Source organism: Epargyreus clarus, unplaced genomic scaffold (assembly GCF_041222505.1).
Source record: "Epargyreus clarus isolate Ecla_fem2 unplaced genomic scaffold, WU_Ecla_fem_2.2 ptg000026l, whole genome shotgun sequence".
NCBI lineage: Eukaryota > Metazoa > Arthropoda > Insecta > Lepidoptera > Hesperiidae > Epargyreus > Epargyreus clarus.
The window spans coordinates 8,205,692-8,231,732 of record NW_027332233.1 but is presented as its reverse complement, the minus strand read 5'-3'; the positions used below and the strand labels follow the sequence as shown (position 1 = coordinate 8,231,732).

The 26,041-nt window shown below is 35.0% G+C and overlaps 1 protein-coding gene across 1 annotated transcript; it reads left to right on the top strand.

The window, feature by feature from the left end:
- Window positions 1-209: 209 nt before the first annotated feature.
- Window positions 210-25,955, top strand: msR (myosuppressin receptor). The gene is made up of 3 exons (XM_073087436.1): window positions 210-965; window positions 10,277-10,460; window positions 25,786-25,955. Exons 1-3 carry the CDS (start codon window positions 222-224, stop codon window positions 25,953-25,955), a joined length of 1,098 nt encoding a protein of 365 aa, XP_072943537.1. The 5' UTR covers window positions 210-221.
- The last annotated feature ends 86 nt before the right edge of the window (window positions 25,956-26,041 follow it).

Here is a 26,041-nt window from a genome sequence, read left to right as displayed (position 1 = left end):
AATATTTTATAATTGAATATTCGAATTATAAAATATTTCGATATTTCTTTTTAAGAAGAATATTGTTTCGTTGAGATTTATATTTGGTTTATCTTTATTTTCAGAAAATGGAGTTCGACGTGGGTTGGGAAATGAAATGGATATGATTATCTGTCCCAAGGCAAGGATAAGACTCTAATTCGGTCATGGAGAGCGAAGGCGCCGTGGTTGTTGCGTACTGCATGCCAGGAGGCCTCGAGTTCCAGCGGATGTACGCTAAAGTCCACGGCTACATAGCGCTCATCATCTGCTTGCTCGGCTCCGTCGCCAACTCCGTCAACATCGCCGTCCTCAGCCGTAGAGAGATGGCATCGTCGACAAATTCCATACTCACTGCCCTTGCGGTCGCTGATCTCCTAGTCATGCTCGATTACATCCCCTTTGCGCTACACATATACATCAAAATAGGAACTGAACTGAACCGAAATTCCTACGCATGGGCAGTGTTTGTATATTTTCACTCTATATTTAGCCAGACATTCCACACCACCTCAATTTGGCTGACAATAACGCTCGCAATATGGAGATTCATCGCTATTAAGTTTCCTCAGAAGAACAGAACTTTGTGCAATAAACGGAATACTAGCATAGCGATAGGTGTCGCGTACGCGGTGTGTCCGATATTGTGTTTGCCGATTTATTTCGCCATGAATATAAAGGAAGTGGCTCCCCAAACAAATGGAACTGAGGCAGTGAACGAAACACAAATAGTGAATGCGACGATTAATACTGAACCAGTGTATGCGATATCTATGACGAATAATAAAGAAGTGTTAACAGCTATATTTTGGATTTATAGTGTATTTATAAAACTTATACCGTGCGTGGTACTATCTATTCTAAGTGTGTGTTTGATTCTAAAAATGAAATCGAGTGACAGAAGACGACAGAAGCTGCTGAAGAAGTCTGCAATCACAACGAATGAGGTAAATATTGACTTCGTACAAGCCTAATATATTGTATTAGTCTTATTTACACGACAACGAATACACAGAACAAGAAAGATCGCTTAATTTTCTGTGATGGCACAGATGTATATAGGCAATGGCCGACTAATATTAAATGTTTATCTGTTTGCGTCTGTGATCATATAGGACGTTAAGGGTCAATAATTATTATTACATACCAATATTAGTTATTAATGCCATTCAGCTTAATTTTGCCTTTTTTCGTCCAGTATGTACTCGCCATTGTATATTATCACGGCAACTAGAAGACAGGCGTAAAACGCTATCGCAAACGCAGACGTAGACTAAACTCAAATAAATATTTATTCTAACGACTATCAGATCTATGGTAGACGTAAGCCGGCCATTGTAACTTTAGCTTCTTACCTTCCGAAGGTAGCCTTGGTTTTCATATTATTTTTTTTGTTTTGCATTTTATCTTTACATAGTTCTTTGATCTCTCGAGTTCTCAAATTTATATACTAGTTATTATTAGCTATTTATCTTGAACTTTTGACTTATTTATTTTATAGATTTATTAAAGGTCGAATGTCCACGTCTGGTTTCGTAGGTTATGGGTTACTGTAGACGTGAGAGTCTATGTATTCAAACAACGTGCTTTAGTTGACGAGAACACATAACGAAGTTTCCGTTGCCCTCAAGTCTACTCCTAGCTTCTCTCTAGTTATTTGAAGCTATGGGATCTCAAAGAATAAGTGGAATAAGACACAGCATATAATAGCTAGAGCGATTTTATTAATTTCGTTATCAATTGAAAACGAAGAGAGGTAAGTTGATAACTGTTATACTTTTAAAAATGACCTCTTAAGACAAAATGAATATAGAATTGTATTTTGGATTATTCTAGAATAATCTAGAGTCCACCGCCAATAGATATCGATATATCTTAAATTGAGCCACTTAGCTCGGGTGTCGCGTATTATTTATTAAAGAAGGGATGCTAGTCACGTACTGCATTTATACATTAAATAATGCAATATTAAATAGTTTGCGGGTATAATATTGTTAGCGATATTTTCCGTAATAATCTCGGGAGAGATAGCAAAATACGGAATAATATTTACATTAGAAAAAAATATTTTTCAAATGATATACATATATTAAATAAACATTTAGCACAACTGGACCACTACCCCTCTTCCCCAAATCCATACTGAAGCAGTATGATGTAGTACATCCCAGGTCAGATTTAAAATATAGAGAAGACGCTACTGATAATAAATATCTACACCATAGGTTAAAACCTATAGTGAATATCGGCCACTTTTTCTACCCAGTACTGATTCAACATCGTATCCTATAGTCTGATTCATAATTAGGTGTCCAAAATGTAAACAAACAAATGTCACTGTCAAAATTAACAAGAAACAAAAACTTTAACAAACTCAACAAAAAACGAAATCTTTAACAACTATACACAATTTAACAAACGCGCTATGAAAACGAGAAAACATTCGAGTTTGATCACAATCACGAAAATGAATAACATCAGCTACGAAACTTAAAATTGACGGCACAAGAAATGTTTTGGATTCCGATTGTGTTACCATTATCACATTTTTTGTTTTTACCATAAACCTTGTTTTTTATTATTATTACTGTATGGAATGAAATTGAGTTAATATAAATATTAGAAAATGTAAATTAATCTTAATTTATTTAGATTATTATTTTATTATTGTTGTATTATTTTAATATCGTCTAATATCGTCCTTTGTTTACATTTTGGACACCTAAATATGAATCAGACTATAGAATGTTTTAAGTATCCATGATATCTCTGGAAGACTAAACTTTCTTCACATATTATAATATAGATGTCCGTGGGAGGCATTGACCAAAACGGATGTGCCGTTGGACTACATGTTTACTATTTCAATATTATCATGTTGTTCATTAGTTTCAATAGATAGATAGATAGATAGATATTATTTATTGCACACTTCAATAGAACATCACAATAGTACACAATTATATTAGTTAATTGTATGCAATAGGCGGCCTTATCGCTAAGCAGCGATCTCTACCAGACAACCTATGCATGGAAAAGGTAAGGAGGGTAGTGAGGAAAGTGGGAAGTGTGTATCAAGTTAGGGAAGGAATATTAAACATAGTATAGTTAATATATTACCTTATTATTAAACAACAAAATATAACTGAGTCCCTAAATATAATAATGAAGCTTATTTCCTTCATATTAAGTTTTTGCAACAGATTATATTACATGTGCGGAAGTTTCACGTGAGCCGTATCGATAAGATTGGAACTTTGGGATTTCAGTCACGTGTTCTACAATTTCCGTATTAATGTTATCTATACATAATATATTCTTGGAAGCGAAGGTAAACATAGTAGAACTGAGTTTAATTATGAAACGGAAATATACATTAAAAATTATACGTTAATTTTTTATTTATTTTTCATTTCCTAATGGCCAACCAGCCCGTTGAATTTGTAGCGTCAAAAACTTTTGTCAGCCGTTTTTGGTGTCCTATTACCTTATTGTCCTTTTCGATGGAAGGGTTTGGATGACGGACAAAGACATTCATCTATATAGAATAATAGAAGTAATAGATCGGATAAGAAAAAGTATCATCCACGACATATTACCCTGCTCATCAATTGTTCTGTAATATAATAGTGAAACGTGAATCAATCCGGCATGGCATCCAATGTGAAGTGCGACGAAAGTTTTTGTATGTAAATCTTGACAACGTCTTTTTGGACGTCTCACTTATATGACGACCACCTTAGCCCTTCGTCCGCACCTGTGATCAGCTTCGGGAAGAACCCTTCTACGAGGAATTGGTTACCGATATCCGTATTAGTCCACTTTCATTTGTAATTTTGATATCTACCAATACGCACTTGGTCAGCGTGGTGGACTATGGCCGAATCTTTCTCATTCTTATAGGAGACTCGTGCCCAGCACTGGGACAATAATGCGTTGACGACGATTTCTAATTCATTCCTTTTCAAATAATTTCCTGACAATTTAATCTAAATATAGATATCTAACGCCTCCGGAATACGCGAGTAGGTACTCTGTGAAATTCCTTTAACAATCCGAATTGCACAATTAAGCCGTCGGCGACACGCTCGTTACACATTTATTCCAAAAGATAAAGCACATTTATTTAAAATGTTAAATGATTGCGAAGAGATTTTAGCCTTTTGGATTAACCTTTTTGAATAAACCAACGCGCTTACGTCAAAGTCTGCTGTTTATAAATTCTCACTGGCAATTTCATTTATATGCAGGGCAGACGGAAACGTTAATCGAAGATTCGTTCTTATTTTTATATTACTTACTGAAGTGGAAAGTGGAAATACAGTAAATGTAACGTTAGAGATCAATATTTAATTACTATTACCTAGTTAAATAAATAGGTATATTTTATTTGTATACGCTACACTAGAGCTCTACATATACGGATGCTTACTTATTACAATTATACTAAGTAGATATTTACTAAATAAAATACGTGCGATCCTACATGTTAACACAAAATCAATTTTAGCTGTGAAAAGCTGTGAATAAAATTATCCATAGAATGTTTAAAGAAAAAACATTGTTCTGCCCGGCTTATAAACTCCTTTGCAAAAAAAACGGGCACCTTACACACACACTTTACCTTAGCTTTTCTATGGGTAAATATTATTATATTTTTAGTATGTCATTAGCTTGGATGACTAGAAATTTCTTATTATCAATGAGAATCTAGTTTTTTAACACTTTTATCCTGGTATCGGTGTTTTAGTCAATGTAAACAGAGAGCCGTGTTAAAATGGACATTTTTATGGGTATAATGAAATTAAGACTACGAGTATTTTTATGGTATTTTAATAAAAGAGACATTAAAAAATAAAAATTAATAACGAGTATGACCTCCTCTTGCAGCGATTACGGCATGTAATCGTCTTGGCATGCTTCCCACCAGGCTTTTGATGGTGTCCTGTGGAATGTGTTCCCACTCAGTCGAGATTACACGTTTAAGCTCTCTGATGTTTTGTGGAGGTGGTTGGACAGATCGTACTCGCCTTTTTAGGAGGTCCCAAACATGCTCAATGGGGTTAAGGTCGGGGCTCCGCGCTGGCCAATCCAAACGACGAATACCGACCTCTTGCATATAAGCATCTACGTCGCCAGAACGGTGGGCCCGAGCATTATCGTCCATGTAAATGGCATCTTCACCAATTACAGTCAGTGCGGGTTGTGCATTTTGAGAAAGGATTTCTGTTATGTACCTATGCGCATTTAGTGAGCCATTTTCTATGAATACTATCTCGGTACGATAGTTGGAAGTTACGCCCGCCCAAAACATAACGGACCCTCCACCATAAGGGGTGATTTCTTCAAAACACACATCGGCATAGCGTTCCCCTGGTCTTCGTAACACTCGCCGACGTCGGTCCTCACCATGCAGACAAATTCGAGCCTCATCGGAGAAGAGTACGCTACTCCAGTTACCTGGTGTCCAAGATAGGCAATTTCTAGCGAACCTCAACCGCGCAATCCGGTGCTCACGGAGTAACTTGGGGGCCCGCGCTGGTCGTCGACTACGTATATCAGCAGCTAAAAGTCTTCTCCTCACAGTCCATAGGCTAACTTGTGCTCCTCGTACCTCTTCAAGGTTTCTTTTGAGGTCTATGTAACTGCATTTGCGGTTCCTCAGCGCCTGAGTCACTAAAAAGCGATCGTCTCGCGGCTGTGTGCAACGTTTTCTCCCAGAACCTTGCCTTCTCTGAACGGAACCTGTCTCTTGGTATCGAGTCCAGGTTCTTTGTACGGTTGAACGACTCACGTTTAACCGCTGTGAGACGTAACATTGGCTACACCCCTCTTCCAGCAGCGCTATAATTTTACTAGCTCTCATTGCTTTTTCTGCCATTACGATAGACACAAAGATATCTGTTTTAAGTCACAATAAGGCAGAATTATGCGATAAACATAAATTGTTGTACTAAAAATAACGAAAAGTTACTTTTAGTTGCTTGATAACCTTTTAACCGCAAACCCGCGAAAAGTGTCACAAAATGAAAAAGGGATTAATAATTTAAAAAACAAAAGTTTTGAATTTGGAATGAACTTTTTTTCATACCCAGACTCTTTATTAAGTGCCAGTAACATAGTTTGGCTATTAAAACCTCTGAAGAACTAAATTATTACCAATAATGTTAAAAAATCAAACCCGCCCGTTTTTTTTGCAAAGGAGTGTATTAGGTTTCGCATAAAAATATGGATATCGAGAGAATTCATCCATCAATAGGTATTACCTTGTCAATATACATTTGTGTTATAGCACATCTAGTTCGAACATCTGATCCCTTATTATAGATTGCTTTGGACAATGGTATCTAGGACGTTCCTAATATGCCGCCTTCTAAAGGCCTTTATGGCCCTTTGGTTCACTGGTTGTTAGATTTTCCCTTTTCTCAAATCATCATATCTGCGTACTTATATAACGAATATTATTTAGTTTTATTCAGTACGGTATTCATTTTATACAATATTTACATAATATAGATTTCTTACCCCAGGTAAGATTAATCTTACAAAGGTCGGGCACAGATTTATTGATACCCCTGAGGGCTAAGTTGGCACGCCTTCGATAAGTATATCTAGTTAACTCTAATCACACTCTTCAAATGCTGAACATTTTGATTATTACTCAAAAATAGGTGTGAGACTAAGATCTGAAATAAAAATAAACATTTCTATATTTTTTGTATGATATTCACTTGGATTTAGATTTAAGTTGCTTAAAGACTGAAGTAGGTGCGTATCGGCTTACGAGATGCAAATTGGACAAAGGGTCGTGTGAGACTTAAGGAAAACATCGTGAGAAAATCTGCATGTGCCATAAAAAGATAAAATGCGTAATCCGCTAATCCGGAGAAGAGACGTGCGACATAAAGACATTCAACTGTATTTGTTACGACGTTACATTTATTCTAAGTCATTCAGAGAAAAACCGTAAAATACTTAAACCCGTTTTATTTTTTATTATATTATTATGTATCTTAGAAACAACAATAAATGTTCTTTAATTTTGAGTATATCTATCTCAGAAACCACTGGACATTACTTTCTCATTTTTTCTACAGGTAATTAGAATAATAATATGAATTTACATAGGAAATTTCATGTCTTTAAGTGCAACAATTAAGGGAACATCACGCTGAAACTTCTCGTGTAGTATACAGTACTGCGTGTTTTGCCGTAATTTTTGGAAAAGATCGTGTTCACAAACACTCACTCCTAAAATCACAACTCTAAAATAATAATTTTTACCTCAAACAAAAAATTAAAATATTTTTTAAATTTAAATGCTTCTAAAAATAACTTTTAATAAAATTATATACGTTATTGAGTTACATAACAAAAACTGTTTATAAATATTTTTGATGTACTGTGCTTACTATATTTGGTATACTGAAATAGCATAGTATTTAAACTCATTTTCGAATTAACAATATCTATTAGTTAGGATTGAACCTCTAATACGTTTTAAACCTAGACAACGGACATAATATAATTTGGGTTTCTGCGTAAATAAAATAGGATGCACGTGAACCGTATTAAATTTTATGACATCATAAAACCTTGTTTATGACAACTTACAACGGTTTTTCAATTAAACTGAATAGATGGGACATGGGTGTAAAACAGTTATAATAAACATTTAGGTTAATAGTGTTCTCATTACTAAGTCATATTTATGTGTTGGCAAAGTGCACTAGAGCACTGTCTACTTTGGTAGACTAAATTTACATTCAAATGTCATTAATTTAAAATTGATTCCCATATAATGCTTTTATATGTATTATTTACCACCAATATGAAGATGTTCTGCTTAGGGAAGAAGTCGCGCAAGAAACTTGTGTACGATGTGTATTTTTTTTAATATAGGTTTTGAGCAGAATTCTAAAAAGTAAATATATTACTAAGCCTATTACTAACCTTTCACAGAGTATCTGAAATCGTGAAAGATAGATACCTAGTTGTTTTTTTAGATTATAGACTAAGGCTGCTAGAACAACAAATACTAAAAATAAAAAAATAAAGGTGGTCTCCATAAAAAGAAGGTGTTCTTCGATTTATTTATCTCTTTAGTAGTAGTTAAAAGATGGACATTTGAAATTATAATAACAATAGCTACTGTAATAAGAACAATTATATTAAAAAAGTTCAAATAGTTAAAAGTGGGCCAATAATTATTTGTATTCCACATCAGTCGAATGAGAAGTCAGTAGTTGGACAGCAATCAGTTGATGATTATATTGTACAGATTTCTATTTTAGATATTCGCTTTGTATAAAGAACCAATTCGCCAGATATTAATATTGAAGTAGAGTTAAAACGAATATTACATATCGCCTTGTACGTGTTTCATATCAACTAGCGGGCATATCTTTATTGAATATAGTTTCATACAGCTTTTTAATAAAGTATTCATCTCATTCATCGTGCATTTGGCACGGTTCTGTTAATAAAATAGGGTTGAATAGGTTTGAACTTGGTAAAACCCTTGGTGGTTCGACTCTGGCAGCACCACCGCCACACCTCACACTGCCTAATAACAGCAGTGTTAGGCGCTGCTGTGTTCCGTTTTGAAGGGCGTGGTAAGGGAGACATACTTTTCCGAGGCGTTCCAGCTTAGCCCTCAGTGGTAGCGAGGCGTCTGTGGCCGACCTCAGGTAGGAATATCTAATCCTATCTGAGGTTGATTACAGATGTCCATGGGTGGCAGTAGCCACTTACCATCAGGTGGACTGCATGCTCGTCTGCTACTCCTATATTATTAAAAAAAAGGACAAATCGGTTTTATACTATAAATGACTGGCATGAATGTTCTTTATACTTAAGAATGAGTAGTAGAATTCTCCGTGCAGGGTGTAAGTTTGGCAGACCCATAAATATTAGGGTATATATGGGATACATTAAATTAGGTTAGTTTTACCTGGTACGAGCGGCACGGACGGCATTAAACAGAACTCCCCTTGTTTAGGGTAGTTATTCATGAGCTGCAGTAAACATTAAGTACGTGACTATATGGCATACGTATGTGGCAAGTATATCTCCGTCAGGTGTTGTTAAGTCGTTGTCAAACTAGAGAAAAATATTTTACATGAAAATAAATTTGCATAAGTAATTTTAACTATACATAAGAGCACAAATGGTACCTAAACTATATCATGTATTCATAAAGGCGATATGCTTGGTATTATTTATTGGTAATGATTGCTATAAATAAATGATTTTAGATTAAAATTTAACTTTTCGTGTCTAGTAACGTAAACGTGGTTTCCAAATAAATAACTGCAATATAAACAAATGATTCAATTATGGTATGAACCACAAAACGAAAAATACGCAATAAAATTTATTTCATTTATTATTCTCATGGGTGGCCATTTTATTCCTAGAATTGCTCACGTTGACCCAAAAAAGAAAACAGGTTCGTCGGCTCTTTTCCACGGTTTACACTCCCGGGATTTCCTAATTATCCAACTGTTTTAATTAAATTTTTAGTGTACACTCGTTTGATGTTTAAAGGTTGTATTTATTTTAGTTCTGACTTTCCTAGTTTCATTCATAAGAAAGTATTTAAAGCTCTGCATTGTGTCTACCTGTTGCAATTTTTTTTCATACTTCAATCTAGAAGCAAGGGATGGCTATCAAATGCAAAGTGCTTTGTCGTCTACGGACGCTAGAACTATATATTCCTAGCTAATATATCGTCGGTTTTTAAAGAGAGATTTTTGGAGCTTCTATTCAAGGGCATCGTTTTTAATTTTACTTCGCTAAGGTGTCTTTGTAGTCATTGAAGCCTGTGATAAAACTTCATAAAATGTAAATTTAATGCAAATAAAAACGAGGATTCAATTGGATTTTGTTCACTTAACCCACTTAACACAACCATTTAATCTTGTAGTACCTACAATTAACATCAGGGTCCGATTGCAGCGGCACTGATACATATTTTAATGAAATTGAAGTAACCAGCGAACATGCACTTTGTCTAATACTCACTAATGCCCATGTAAACCTGTAACCTAAAGATTAAAGAATTAAAAGAAGAAAGAAATTAAAGATTGAAAGATAAAAAGATTAAAGTCCAGCATTTCATAAGTCACAAAAGAGTTTGTACTCCTAAAGACTTAGAACACTTCGAGTCTGAATCTGCTTTGCTATACTTTCAAACCAGGATATCTTTGTTTAGCATCTCTATTATTTGATTTATTTACATAAATTATATGTCCAGGGTGAAAAAGCTCGTCTGAATGAAGGCGGCGACAGCAAGCGAGGTGGCGGGCGTACGGATCGCACCACGCGTATGCTGGTCGCACTCTTGGGCCTCTTCCTCGCCACCGAGTTGCCACAAGCTCTCTTCGGACTTCTCACCGCCATCGCTCCACATCTCTTCGAAATATGCTATTACGCTTTTGGTGAGTATTCTTCCGAATAATGCAAAAAATAAGAGCGAATTACGAGTATGTTAAGATTTACCGGTTTTTATTGGATTAATAATGCACTCACAATCAAATTTTCTTTTATATTTTTCTTTAATAATAGAGGAAGTAGCTAATGAATATGCAGTCCAACTAAAGGTAAGTAGAATGTGCCGCCACGGACATCTATTAATCAACCCAAGATAAGAGGATAACATGGATAGTCGTCGAAGGGTGCATTTTTCGGTCGATTCCCTCATAAATGTTAACCTGCTTATATAACACTACACTTTTCAAGAATACAAATATATATTACAACTTCTGAATTATTACATAAATAACTTGTGTATTTACATAATTTATGTTTATTTAAACAAACAGCCCAAGCAAGGTAAGGTCTAAGAAAGGAAAATATGTGTGTTTACCTACCCTTTTTCCTTAATTTGATTGACATATTATGATAATATAATGTGTAAACAGTTACAGAAAAAACACTTTGATAGAAGAGTAACTATTATCATAATGATTTCCTAAAATGAAATTGGGGTGGTCTTGATATGAACCATCATAGTAACACAAGCATCTTTATAATAATACTAATTTCTAGGAATTCTAATTCAGGAAATTCTAGATACTTTTAATGCTAATTATTAAAGACCAACAAAGTGATTAAAATTGTTGTTTTAGGGTTCCGTATCCACAGGTAAAAACGGAACTCTATTACTAAGCCTCCGCTATCCTCGCCGTCTGTCCGTCTATCATAGGCTCTATCACATGAACCGTAACAGACACTTGTCATTTTTCCAGAGCATGTATAATGAAAATTTTGGTGGTAGGGAATCCTCCGAGGGCGAGTTTGACTTGGACTTGGCCAATTATTTAACAATTTTTCATGTGAAACATCTATAGCCGCACGTAAAACTGATTTCTGGCGTGGCGACGCATGGCGTGGCGACGCGTCGCCACGCTATACGATGTATACAGTTTATATGCAGTAGTGTGTACGGTGTGGCGACGCGTCGCCATGCGCAATCGACACAGTAATACCGTTCTCAGAGGCAACATCGAATATAACTATTACCGAAGTCACTGATTAAACGAATTAAGTAGTCATGATTTGAAATAAATTCGTTAATTTTTGTATTTAATGAAAATAAATGTTTATTCAATAAATAGTCATCGTTATCTGGAAAAAAATTGTAATATTTTATTTTATCATTATGACATATTTAGTTCCTATCACAATATGTTCTTTTCTGCATATTACTTTTACAAAATAATGTCGATGTTTCGCATCTGCCAGGGGTCCCGTGACGGCTCTCATTTTTTTATTTAATGAGAACCGCCAAAAACTATAAGTGTAAAATTATGATAATTCGTAATTAAAGTCTATGATGGATAAAACATGTTTTAAGAAGTTTTTCATCATTTTACAGTACAATGATTATGTGTACCTACAAGCTTTAAGCAGTTAACACAAAAATCTGTGTTAATCTTCTTTTTATTATCACATCAAAACGTAAGTCATGGCCTGTTGCAAAATCTTTAGTGGATTTTCATTTTTGCTGGACCGGAGATTGAATGAAAGATAAATCAGTTCTGTGAGTTTATACGACTGTATTCGTGTAATTGTATTACCGTATCTTTTATACCGTACTATTTACGATCCAGAAATAAAGCTTGTGATCCCATACGCGTCAGCAAGGCTACTCCTACGTAAGGTCTGTCAAAGGGCCCGGATGTTATCCGAGTTCTATAGACTCTATCATGGTACAAATAGATCTATACATACGAGAGATATTACAAATAGATCTATACATACGAGAGATGTTATGGAGCTCTGTTCCCGTAACCGAAACAGGCGGATAATCGAAATAGAAATATCCGAAGCCGTAACCGAGTCCGAAAAGTTTCCGATAAAGGCGAAGTCTAAATGACACACTATTGTAAAAAGTTTCCGCCCGAACAACTTTTCAGTTCTTTTACGCATAAAAAGAAATCACCGTTATTAATTGGTATTATCTTCACTTTTACTAGCCTTTTAAAGTCTAATATCCGTTACTGAAATTATCGGATGATCCGAAATACTCGTAGTTCCATATGTGTAATCGTATCCGAAATCGATATAATATTTTTCATAAATTCGTATCCATATCCATATCCTATATTTTACATCCCTAATCTATACGAACAAGCGATATTCATTTATAGGCATCGCTATTTATTTTCCCTCGAAGGCTGCTCCTTTTTTATCCTATGACGTCAAATTCCCTTCCCAGTTTTATTTTTTCAATTTATTTCATCTTCAATCACTGTGATTGATCTTCGGCAGTTAGAATATACTTTCTCATCCTTAATTGTTATTTATCATTTCTTGGTTATTTCAATCTGAATGTGACGGATACCTCATGAATATTATAATATCATGAATTTATCAGTTAATCTTAAGGAGTTAATCGTATTTAAGTGACTCCTACGGAATCTGGCTCATTATGCGGGTTATAAGTGATACCGTTCACTGTTAAGATTAGAAGTATTTATTATACTGAACACTAGAGATGCGCCGAATAGTGCTTTCACCGTATAACCGAATAATATTCGGTTGAAACTTTACCGAACCGAATATTCGGCCGAATTATTCCGTTTACCATTTCTTTATTGTCAATTTGCCAGTTATGGGTGTTCATTCGCACTTAAAAATATTGATACTGATTTTCAGTATTCATTATTAAAACTCAAAAAGGTTAAAAATAAATGTTGACTTTCCTAACTATAGATTTAGTAACTATAGATATAGTAGTAGTAGTAGTAGTAGTAGTATAGGTATAGTAGTAACTATAGATTTAGTAATTACCTGTTGACGTGAGGTTTCAAAATAAATGTTGATTTGAAGTACTCGAACAGAAAATATTCGGCACTAAAACCGAATAATTCGGCCGAATACAAATAGCAAAAAAGATGCCGAATACGCCGAATACCGAATACCAAACTAATATTCGGCGCATCCCCACTGAAGACATATTTTTGTTGTTGGCTTGAGCGGGGTATTATTACACGCGTATGTGTTGCGAATATAAAACAAGTACACACTTATTGTTTTATACAAAAATAATAAGTTACTATGTCAATTTGTGAATTAATTACATTTAAAAATTACTTATTACTTAGCTTGATTCGAAATTTATTGACACATGTAACAAAGGAAACGGTTATCAAAAGTTAAGACATAAGTTGATTGTGTAAGTAATGAATTTTAACATAAAGGTTACTAGCTTATTACCAAATTTACCAAACTCCTTAACTTTCTCAGACTTCTAAGAAGTGTTTTGGGATAACAAAGTCGCTCTCCGTGTTTTGCCATATTTTCAGCCTGTTTTTACTAACCGAAATGAATTTTGATATGGTTTTCATTATCAGTTGGAGTATTTCTTTCAGAAGGCTTTATATAATAGAGCAAACATATTTTATAAACTTATATATTGCTACAACTAGGAATACATAAATTATTTCCATTTCACGCAAATAAAGATGCTGGTAAAAGCTAGTTGTAAAATATAGGAAGAAATTGATCTATAAAATATAGGAATAAATTAAAGTGAACAATTTTCAATTTACGTCTTTCCCGAGGTTGAAATCGGACTTGAAGTGGCCGACATTTTCAGTGCACTGGTGCTGACGCGACTGAACTAAATTTCTCTCGACTGAAGTTAATTTAAACGCCATTATGAGTTATTACTAATAAGAAATTTTAGATTGGAAACGACCGTTCTGAGATAATCTTCCAGACTTTTAAATGGCTGACGATATCGTTGAATCATTTTATTACGTTTACTAGCTGACCCGGCAAACTTGTACCGTCTCAAAATCTATTTATCAAATATATTTCAAATAAATATAGCCTATGTTACTCGTGGATAATGTAGCTTTCGAATGGTGAAAGAATTTTTAAAATCGGTCCAGTAGTTTTTGAGCGTATTCATTACAACCAAACAAACAAAACAAAGTTTTGCTCTTTATAATATTAGTGTAGATTAACTAGAATACATTTTTATGTCTTTTAAGTACTAAAATATTTTCATAAATATTTCGATGCCTGTACAAATATTTTAGAACAAGTGTATTAAGATATGTCGGCGTTGTAAGTCCGCGTATTTTTAGAAATAAAGGAGATTTCACGGGTATTTCAGTAGCATTACCATGAGTTGGCATAGAAACGCCACTATAGAAATGGTAAATAGAAAACTATTGTCATTTTGCTAGTGAATAACATAACTACTATCGTTACGGTATTTCTTGACAACGTCTGTCAAATTAATGACTCATGGGACCGAATTTGTATGGCAATAGATCATAATGACATTCGCTAGCGATTTGATTTCGATAGGTTTTTTACGTATTGAGTTACGTCACTACGGATTTTAGTTCTACGAGTAACCACCAGAGGCGCTGTACAATTTTTCATACATTTATTTTACGCAGTCGCTAGCGAGTAATACTTTTGTAAACTCATGGTAGTCCTACAGGTTATGTCTGGAATGTTGTATTAAAAACCGCCATCTTTGTAAGAGCACTGCTAAAGTTTATCACAAATTGCTACGTAGCCACAAAGCTGCCATGTGTTTTTATTAAACGTTACGTGATCAAGGAGGTACAGTTTAATATTTCAAAGCGGATTAAATATTTATGAATATGTTTTCAACTCATTTGTACGGTGCAAATATGTTTTGAATGGTAGATCCAGCGGGGTTCGAGTGGGCAAAACCCACTGTCACACCTATTCCTAGAGTAAATCAATTTTGTCTTTCGGTTTTCTTTTTGTATTAATAGGAGTAGTATACAAGTATGTAGTCTACCTGATGGTAAGTGGCTATTGCCGCCCATGGACATCTGTAATCAACCCGAGTAGGTCGGCCACAGATGCGCCGGAATCCCTGAAGATTAAGCTTTGCATTTAACACACTGCCACGGTAGAAGGATATAGGGCGACCATCGCAGTCCTCGGGAGTAGTAACGCACCTGTGATCTGCTTCAAGACCCATGTTCTATAAAGAAAGAAAGAAAACATGTATTTTCGGTAAACATTTTACATACAAACGGTTAAAAATATTACATGAACAAAGAGTAACAAAAAACATGTTTCAATTGCGGTGACCTCTTACCATCAGGTAGATTGCTTTTTCTACCTCTGTGTTTTTATGAAATGTTTGGCAAAGGTAAATACTTCAAAGCGATTTAATATTTACCAATATATTTTCAACCCGTGTTTGCAAAAAAATAATGCTCTATAGCAGCGTTTCCCAGCATTTTTCACGGACCCTTAGGAAATTAAGCACAGTTTTCACGGACCCCCATAATGAAATAAACAGCAAAAAAAAAACGGATTCGGTATTTATTTTAGTTATTACAGATACAAAAAAAAACAAATACAGAAGGTAATTATAACTCTTTATAATGAAAAATATGAAAAAAAAAATGTGAAGGTTGGTTGGTTTGGAACCACGCTTTTATAGTTATTCAAACTAAAAAGTAACTATTGTTGCAATCTAGTCACTTTGCCATGAAGGCATTCGAACACCTCCTCGAAAATCATTAATCCTGATGATCCTGATAAAGACAATGGGTCAAAATTATAAAAAATAGTGTAACGGATCTTGGTAATTGTTCAAAGTTTTCAATTAAACTGACCGAGTAAAGTGGGTAAAAACCGATTTCAAAGAGTCCGTTCCACACATGCACACCTATAGATTCATACACATACATACAGACATACCCACATTCATATATACAGGTGAAGATAAAAAAAGCGTGTTAATACAGTAGGTAGGTATTCTCCAGGCGTCTATGTCTGAACAGCGCTCCAGTTTTGTTAACTCACTGACTCGTTAAATAACTTAATCCGAACGTTATTAACACAACTCGACGGCTAAAGGATGAGTTCGCCGACGTGACATGTCGCGACGATACATTCTCGAAGGCCTGTCACAACTTTGTAACTTCATTGCGAGGCCTTAAGTTAGTGCCTATTCACATGATGTAACTACGATCAGTAACCACATCAGAACCGAAGACATTCAACAAAATAGTAGAAAAGGAACGGACATGTGGAATAAAGTGTCGTCCAAATTACCGATTACAATTACAAATGATAAGCTGTCTCACATATAAATAATTATGTAACATATCAAATTTCAATCAATCAAAGACACCATCTTTAATCCTCTATGATTGGGCTCCGAAATTACCATCGCCTCACCTAGATCTCAATAAAAATTTAAAATAAAAATCTGGTCAAATAAAAATTATTTGACCAGAGCAAAGCAAATACGGATACAAAATTTAATGATACGAGTAATACATTGTTTGTATTTACACTTTGTGGTCAAAATCAACAGTGTGAACAATACTCACCACGTTGCAATCAACAAAAGCCACAGCGCTCGAGAAGCCAGCCACTCTATTGCAGACATATTATGTAGTAACTACAACGCAGCTACAATAAGCTGCAGCGGTGCGATTCACACGTACTCACAGCTTGCCCATTAGCACAGTACAAATATCTACAGATCCATAATCCATAATAAATCTATAATACATCCATAATAGATCTATGATCCCATATCTATATCTATTGATCCTTATACTGTGCTATTAGTTAATGCCGTATGGTGGTTTGTGGTACATGTGAATAGACAAACTTGTGACATTGTAACAGCAACGCCTGAACGTCTGGGGCGGTATGTGTTGTTCTAATGAGTACTTCGAGACAAAGCACAGTCATTAGCATTGTGAGCATGGTACAGTGGTCATCGGAGTAAGCACCATCTCGACCCAGTTATAAAATGTTACTATCGATTTTCTCGGGTAATATAATGTTATTCACGCTAAAATTTGTAACCGATGATGTATTATTCAGTGTAAAACAAAACATTTGTCAGTGTTTATTTATATAAAATATATAAAAGTATGTCTCCCTTACCACACCCTTCAAATCATAACACAGCAGCGTTTAACACAACAGTTAATAGGCAGAAATAGGTGTGGCAGTGGTGCAGCCGGAGCTGAACCACAAAGGGTTCTACCACCTTCAAAACTAATCCTTTGTCCTTTGTAACTAGTGCGTGGACTAATCCGTTGTGATTCGGAAAGCAGTTGCAGTATTGGGTTGATAATAAGTCATCATCGTCATCAGCAACCTATTACTGTCCCACTGCTGGGCATGGGTCTCCTATCATCATAAGAAGGATTAGGCCGTAGTCCACCGCGCTGGCCAAGTGCGTAGTGGTAGACTTCACATACCTTTGAGTTTTTTTTATAAATCTCTCAGATATGCACCTGCGTTACCTTAAGAAACCTTTCTTCACGATGTTTTCCTTCACCGTTTAGCAAGTAGTCATTAATATCTAATACGAACATAACTTTAAATAAATCAGAGGATGTGAACCTCGGAACCCTCGATCGAGAGACTGAGTTTCTTAACCACTAGGCTATCACTGCCTTAATAATATATAATAAGTTACCAGGTTCCCATAAAAGCTCCCGGTTGAAACCGACACCTGTCTGTGTAGAGAATAAAGAGAGTAGTGCAAGTGTTGTTCTTCTAAGCTTGAAAATAGTGAACATATGGTTTTTATGAGAACATCAAAACTAAAGTAGCTATTACTCTTTTAGGGTTCCCCTGTCGGCAGTATAACGTCAATGGCACTGACCGCCATTTGTGGTCCACATTATGACTTTGACCTGGTCTTACATAACATTATTTATTAGGTACTAGTGACGTCGATCGATAGTCTAATATCGATGGGCTACCGATAGATTACCGTTTGTTTATCCACTGTATCGACACTATCGTAGTTTTTCAGCTAAACGATAATTTTATTTTTCGATACCATTTTTTACATAACAACATGTACTCGTATTTTAATAGTTAAAATTTTTTGTAGATAATTCGTAAGCTTTGTATTTTACATTTCGTATTCATTACAAATTTAAATTTTAAAATTCATTTTTTTAACTTTCCGGGAAATTATGAACCAACCAATATAATTGAATATTGAAATTGAAACTATTGAAAGTTTATGATTTTCAAGCTGCAACACTCTCGATCTGTGATCTCTGCAAAATTGGCAGTATGGTTTTAAGTTAATACTATTGCCATCTTCTGAATTATTAAAGTATTGACACCCACTATTTTTTTCAAACGATGTCAGGGTTTTTGATACTTTATCGATCGTACTTCTATAGATAGTCTGACATCAATAGAAGGAAGCTTATTACACGGTAATAAATAAGTTCTTGAGTTAGTACCTCTACGAAATTGAACTTTTGTCATAGTAAGCTTATTTACTCTTTAATCTCTTTTGCATTTTTACCTACGTTCATTTGCAATCCCAATTCTATTAACATTGTTAAATAGTTAAATAAAAATCAACAGCATATAAGATATTAAAGACATGGGTATTGTAACATTCATAGGTATGGAATGAAGCGCTTAAAGAATGGTGCAAGAACGGCACTTCGTCAAAGTCGGCGATACATTAGGGACCTGTAGCATTACCATGAGTTGGCATAGAAACGCCACTATAGAAATGGTAAATAGAAAACTATTGTCATTTTGCTAGTGAATAACATAACTACTATCGTTACGGTATTTCTTGACAACGTCTGTCAAATTAATGACTCATGGGACCGAATTTGTATGGCAATAGATCATAATGACATTCGCTAGCGATTTGATTTCGATAGGTTTTTTACGTATCGAGTTACGTCACTACGGATTTTAGTTCTACGAGTAACCACCAGAGGCGCTGTACAATTTTTCATACATTTATTTTACGCAGTCGCTAGCGAGTAATACTTTTGTAAACTCATGGTAGTCCTACTGTACCCTTACCATGAGTTTTTACGTTTTGACAAATATGACTGTTTTGGTATTTGTTTACGTATTTGCCCATATAATTTCCAACCAGCGCCCCTAGCGGATTGTGTCAAACTTGGACTTGAACTTGGAAATAGTATGGGTCAATACGTAAACAAATACCAAAATAGTCATATTTGTCAAAACGTAAAAACTCATAGTAAGGGTACTGCTCTGCTGTTAAAAATGTCCATAGGTGACGGTGATTGCTTTTTATCAGGGCCCGTCATCCTGACTAGAAATAGCGACTGCTCTTCGAAAATATATTTTGAAAAAAAAACCTGAGTTAGGGTTTGTTTATTCCCGCTAATGTATTCTTTAGATAGTAAAAAAGTAAATAAACATTATACAACAAGAAACCCTATTGATCAGAAACACTGCATTGGTGTATTTTTGATCAAACAATAACCCCGCAGTCGGGTAAAAAAGCAATACACAAATAGACATCGTTCAATTCAATTAAAATTGAATCAGTTCAATACTGGGAGTCATTGCATTATTAAAAAGTAGGAAATGAACAACAAATACACGATCATAAGGAAAATGTTCAGTTTGTAAAAAAGAAGAACATTTTTGTGTCTGCTTTTGTATTACAGTTTCAGATTTTTCTTTTCATTAAAGAGGTTGAAAAGAAGCTATATAAAACAATAGCATATTGTCTGATATTAATATTGTTTTCAGGGTTTCTTACCCGAAGCGTAAATGGAACCCTGTTACAAAACCTTCGCTGTCTGTTCGTCTGTCCGTCTGTCTGTCTGTCACAGGGCTCTATGTCGTGAACCGTTATAGATAGACACTTGATTTTTTTTACAGAATATGTTACTCGTATAACAATAAATACTGAAAATGAAAAAAATATGTAAGCCAGCCGGTGAAGGATAGCATAGGCTGTATATCTGAAAGACCTCAAAGTGTTTTTAAAGGTATAAGATGAATTTACCAATTCTCACTTGGCCGGCGCGCTGGAGTATGGTCCAATATTTTTCATTCTGAGAGAACCGTGCCCAGCAGTGAGACAGTAATAAGTTGATGAATATGTTGCTTGAGTTTTTGTAAACAAACAACCATACAGGTAGGCTTTATCAGTTCTCTATATATTGGTGTTACAAAGGCCTTAAAAGTCAATTATTAAACTATCACTTATTTTCTATATGTATATTCGTGCTACATAGTACATAGCTTTAAAAGTAATTATACTGAAGATGATGCCAGGTATTGTCACGTCTAGTGTTAATAACCGAGCCGTGCGTAAATGGGATAACTTATATTAATTGACTTATATTAATTGGCAATATGGCAAGCAAGCTACTATGTCAGGCTATCGATACGTTAGTATGTGGAAATTTGAGACGGGATCGAGAAGGCTTCATCTGTAGTTAGAGTGAAGTGTTCGAGGAACTCATATTCCTATTTTTCCTATTATATTATTCGATTCTTAAGAAATATGATCGCATCGCGTTTTACCTTTAGATAAATAATCGCGTATTTTCCATTCAAATTCATTTACTTATTTGTTGTTTATTTTTTAATATGCAAATGTAGAACGTGATACGTCATGGTATTATGACCTTTTTAAAAATCTTTATTAATAAATTCATCATTTTTTCCTTTACTATAAATTATAAAAGTCATTTTAATAGTTTTTTTTCTATGGAATACATATAATATATTCTTCCCAAAGTAGAAAGTATATATATTGAAGTGTGTTGCGAGCATTCCTTAATACAGGATAGAGAATCTAGTTCAATTTTATATTTCATTTGACGAAATAACTCTTTTAGACAAGTCGTGCGTAAATAGGATAACTTATATTAATTGGCAATATGACAAGCACGCTACTATGTCAGACTATAGACACGTTACTATGTGGAAATTTGAAACGGGATCGAGAAGGCTTCATCTATAGTTAGAGTGAAGTGTTCAGGGAACTCGTACCCCTATTTTTCCTATTATGTTATTCGATTCTTACGAAATAGGATCGCATCGCGTTAAAACTTTCAGTAAAATCTTCGTGTATTTTCCATTAATATTATGCGTTTTATATTTTTAATATGCAAATGTGGAACTTAATACAACCTTCATGGTATTAATAACTTTGTCGAAAATCTTTATTTTATTTAAATTTCATTTTTTCCCCTTTTACCATGAAGTATTCGGTTTTATATGGAATACATATATTACGTCCCTAAAGTAGAAAGTTGTACACATTATTGTGTGTGTTGCTAGGTAGCTAGCCTTCCTTAATACAGGATAGAAAATCTGGTTTAATTGCATAAAATTTCACTAGACCAAAGAACCTTCTTTAAACAAGATTATTTCTTTCTACACGAAACTCATGCGAAGGCTTTATCGAAGTACGAATATAATATAGACCTTTGTAGCCTATATCAATACTAAGCGATGACTGATAACATCGTAAGCAATTTGTCATGCGACTATATAATGTCCGGTTATGTCACCTTGTGGTCCTACGTTGACGTGAAATGACAGTTTTCGGTCCAGTATAATTGATACCTGTGTGCCCTTTACATATGCGCATATAATACGAAGACATGTGGGTGTAACTGTACCAATGTACAGTCAGGTCTAGAAGGTACACTTAAGCGTTCTTAAAAAGCTGAACCCCTAGCATCATAGTTAGATGAACGTCGTAAAAGGTCAAAATTAGACGAAAACGTGACCGTCAGAATGGCCGGTCACTACCCATATTTTACATCGAATTAATTACTAAGAGTTGCTACCTAGTTGCTACTAGTTGCTATTAGTTGCTACTAATTGCTACCTTCGATTAAAAAAAGATAAACTACTTTTTAAGGTGACCGGCCATTCTGACATCAGGATGGCCGGTCACCTATCCAGTGAGTAGAAACTACGCAAATGAATAGAGTTTTTTTGTAATCAATAGTTGCTACCAAATTGCTACCTTCATATGCATCGTATTGGACTTCATAGCTTTTAAGGATAAAAAAATATTACGAATTTAATATAAGAGGACTAAACGCCTAATACGCCTGTATAATTAAAAGAGAAAACCCGAAATTAAACATATTATGCTTATACATTATACAGGCGTTTAGACCTCTTATATTAAATCCGTAATATTTTTTTATCCTTAAAAGCTATGAAGTCCAATACGATGCATATGAAGGTAGCAATTTGGTAGCAACTATTGATTACCAAAAAACTCTATTTATTTGCGCAGTTTCTTCTCACTGGATAGGTGACCGGCCATCCTGATGTCAGAATGGCCGGTCACCTTAAAAAGTAGTTTATCTTTTTTTAATCGAAGGTAGCAATTAGTAGCAACTAATAGCAACTAGTAGCAACTAGGTAGCAACTCTTAGTAATTATTTCGATGTAAAATATGGGTAGTGACCGGCCATTCTGACGGTCACACGAAAACGTGTAGAAAATACCTGAACACCTACGAGTACATACTCGCATGTATATGTGCAAAAATAGCTAACGTCACTAATATTCTATGTCAGCGTTTCCCAGCCTTTTTCAGTCCACAGACCCTTAGGAAATTAAGCACAGTTTTCACGGACCCCCTTAATAAAATAAACAGCAAAAAAAAACGGATTAGGTGTTTATTTTCGTTATTACAGTTACAAAAAAAAACAAATACAGAAGGTAATTATAACTGTTTATTATGAAAAATATGAAAAAAAAAATGTAAAGGTTGGTGTTGCTTTTTTGCAACTAAATCAGGGATATTCGGGTTGATGTTGCTACTAAGCCGTTATCTCAAATCTGATTCTACTAGTAATCTGTTTCTGTATTTGTTTTTTGTATAAACAAGAGTAGAGAATGCCTTTTCACATAGGCATGTGGTTGAAAAAAGCAGTAAAGCCTTTTGCATTTAACTAGCGATTTATGTATGGTCCAGAGGCCCACTCGCGGACCCCCAGGGGTCCGCGGACCACAGGTTGGGAAACGCGGTTCTATGTCACTGTTTAGCTACTTTTGACACTGTAGTGTTTATTTACTTTTGAAACTATTTAACGTTTATTATGGCGCTAGTTGTGTTCAGCTTAATCTGTTCATCTACTTTTGTAGCTGACTGTACCGTTGTCAACAGCTTAACCGTGAGTAATATTATATTAACGTCGTGACGTCGTTATGTGTTCCATATGCACGTATACGTGCTAATTGTGGAACAGGTGAGGCAATATCGTTTAATTGTGACTAATGAAACGTAGCGCCGTAACAAAATAAATAAATAAAAGTGAAAAGGTCGTGGTATAAATAATGTAAGATCATAAAACACGGAATTTACTTAAGTATTTTTGCGAAAACTATTACCAAACCTTTGTTATTTGTAGGGAACATGCGAAATTCTACTTAGGAGTAACTTTGCGAAGAGAAAGAAAAGTTTTAATTTTCTTATTGTGTTTGGACTTGTCAGTTGTATAACATAACTCGTTAAATAAAGAAACCGGCTATTAGAGAACATGTACTGTTACACATTATTATTTCATATGAAATTGGTGGTATTACTTTGAGGTCAAGTGTGGTTTGAATAGTGTAATGACGTTGTGTCAAGATAAATGTTGATTTACTTCTTTATTATTGAAAAAATGTCTGTATCATTATTACCTAATTTAGTAAATATATTTTGATCTGACGCATATATAGGTTGTCCCGTAAGTACCAACTAAGCAATTAACTAGCAACCAAAGTAATACAATTTTTCAAGTCAATTTTTACCTATTTTAATTGTCTTGTCGAAGTGATATTCATATGAATGAAACTTCATATGTGTATGTAATTTGAGTGACAATGCCATAATTTGGTATCATGGAACTAATCTGATGATAGAGCCGGGGGAGATGGAGGGTACTAAGGTATTTTTTTTTTCTCTGAGAGGTCAGACTATGTTTTCCCAACTTTGTCGTGATACTTATGGGACACCCTGTATATGTCAATTTGTTATCTAAAACTACTCGATATTAGTGTTTGAGATAGCAACCCAGTTGAGTTTAATTTATAGCCCTTTCAATGTATAGAAGTGAAATACAAAAAACCCTAAAATGAAACATGAGTTTTCTGATAACATTCTATTTAAAACAAGATTTACTCGTATAAATGTATTTTTACAGGATAGTGCAAATAATATGTTTGGCTTTTTGCGAAATCATAAATAAGTTCTTATTTTAAGGAGGTTATAATTAAATGCGCTATTGAACGATCGGCATAAAATGAATGAACTTCATATTTACAACTTTTTTAAGCTGTCATAGCCCAGTGGTTGAAACTTGGAACTTGTTCTCTCAACCGGGGTCCAAGATACGAATCCCAGGTTTCCAGATCTAATAATGAAAGCAATGTGTGTATTAGAAATTTACTATCACTTACTATAACGGGGAAGGAAACCATCGTGAGGAAACCACACCGGAGAGTTCTTTAAAAATAATTCGCAAAGTTCTATGAAATCTACTAAATGGCCCGCTCAATGACCAAATAATTTCTCCTTCTAAGAGTAGACACGTGACCAGGGGACAGTAATGGATTGACGACAATTTTACTAGATAATAAGCTTTGTTATTCAGGCCTCTGTAGATAACTGTTAACAAAGTTACTTTTGAGGTCTTAATTAAATTGCTTTCTGTTTATTCTGAACATTCTGTAAAATATCCTGTTTTGTTAGAGGTTGTCAATTTGTTGGAGATAATGGAATTTATTGTAAACTGTGGCCAAGTTTGATTCGGTAATTATCGGTAGATCGGTCGGAGTTTGTAGTAAGGCCCTTAGACACTTTCCACAAGTTTATCAAATTTTGAACGTCGAATACAAATGTTGGGTAACTGAGTTATATCTGACTGAAAGTGAGTCTCAGGATTTAATTCACTTTGCGCCGAGTTTAAATTTAACGATATAAGCGTGTACACATCCCAACTCGATTACTCGCTTCATTCCGCAAACATATTTTTCGTGTGGGAGATACATTTCATTTTGTGGTGACCTCGCGTTTTTATAACTAGAACTCGCCTTGAATTTTTTGATGCACTGAAAACATATTGCAGCAAAATTTTAATTAAAGCGTTATCAGTACAGATCACAGGATTCTAAAATCCTTTTTAGATTCTCAAAATATGCAAAATAGAACTTTACATGGATTTTATTACGTTACTATTTAGGTATAAATCAGATTGTGAAAAAACATTTCTACATTGTTTTTTGAAAATGTTGGTTCCGCTAAAGCACGCGTCTCTATAAAAATTTACAGGGATAGCAACGCATCTGTGGCTGACCTCAAATAGGACTCTAATATCGACTGGGATTGATTATGGATGTCCAAGAGTGGCAGTTATCACTTATAATCAGGTGGACTGCACGCTCGTTTGCTATATAAACATTAAAAAAGTAATATTGGCCCAACAGATTTAATTTATCTGTTGCTTACAGGTGAGGTGATGGACCTGATGGCGCTGGTGGGTTCTGCGGTGAACTTCGTGCTGTACTGCAGCATGAGCCGCCAGTTCCGGTCGACGTTCACCCGGCTCGCGCGGAAGATGTTACCGTTACCGACGCGGAACGACAGTGAACCGCTCACCACCACGTCGGTCATGACGTAGCGAAACCGCCCGGCGGCCACTCCAGCCGCGCACCTTTGAGAATCACACGCCACACGCAAGTTAAAGGAAAACTTCGGGCGCTTGTG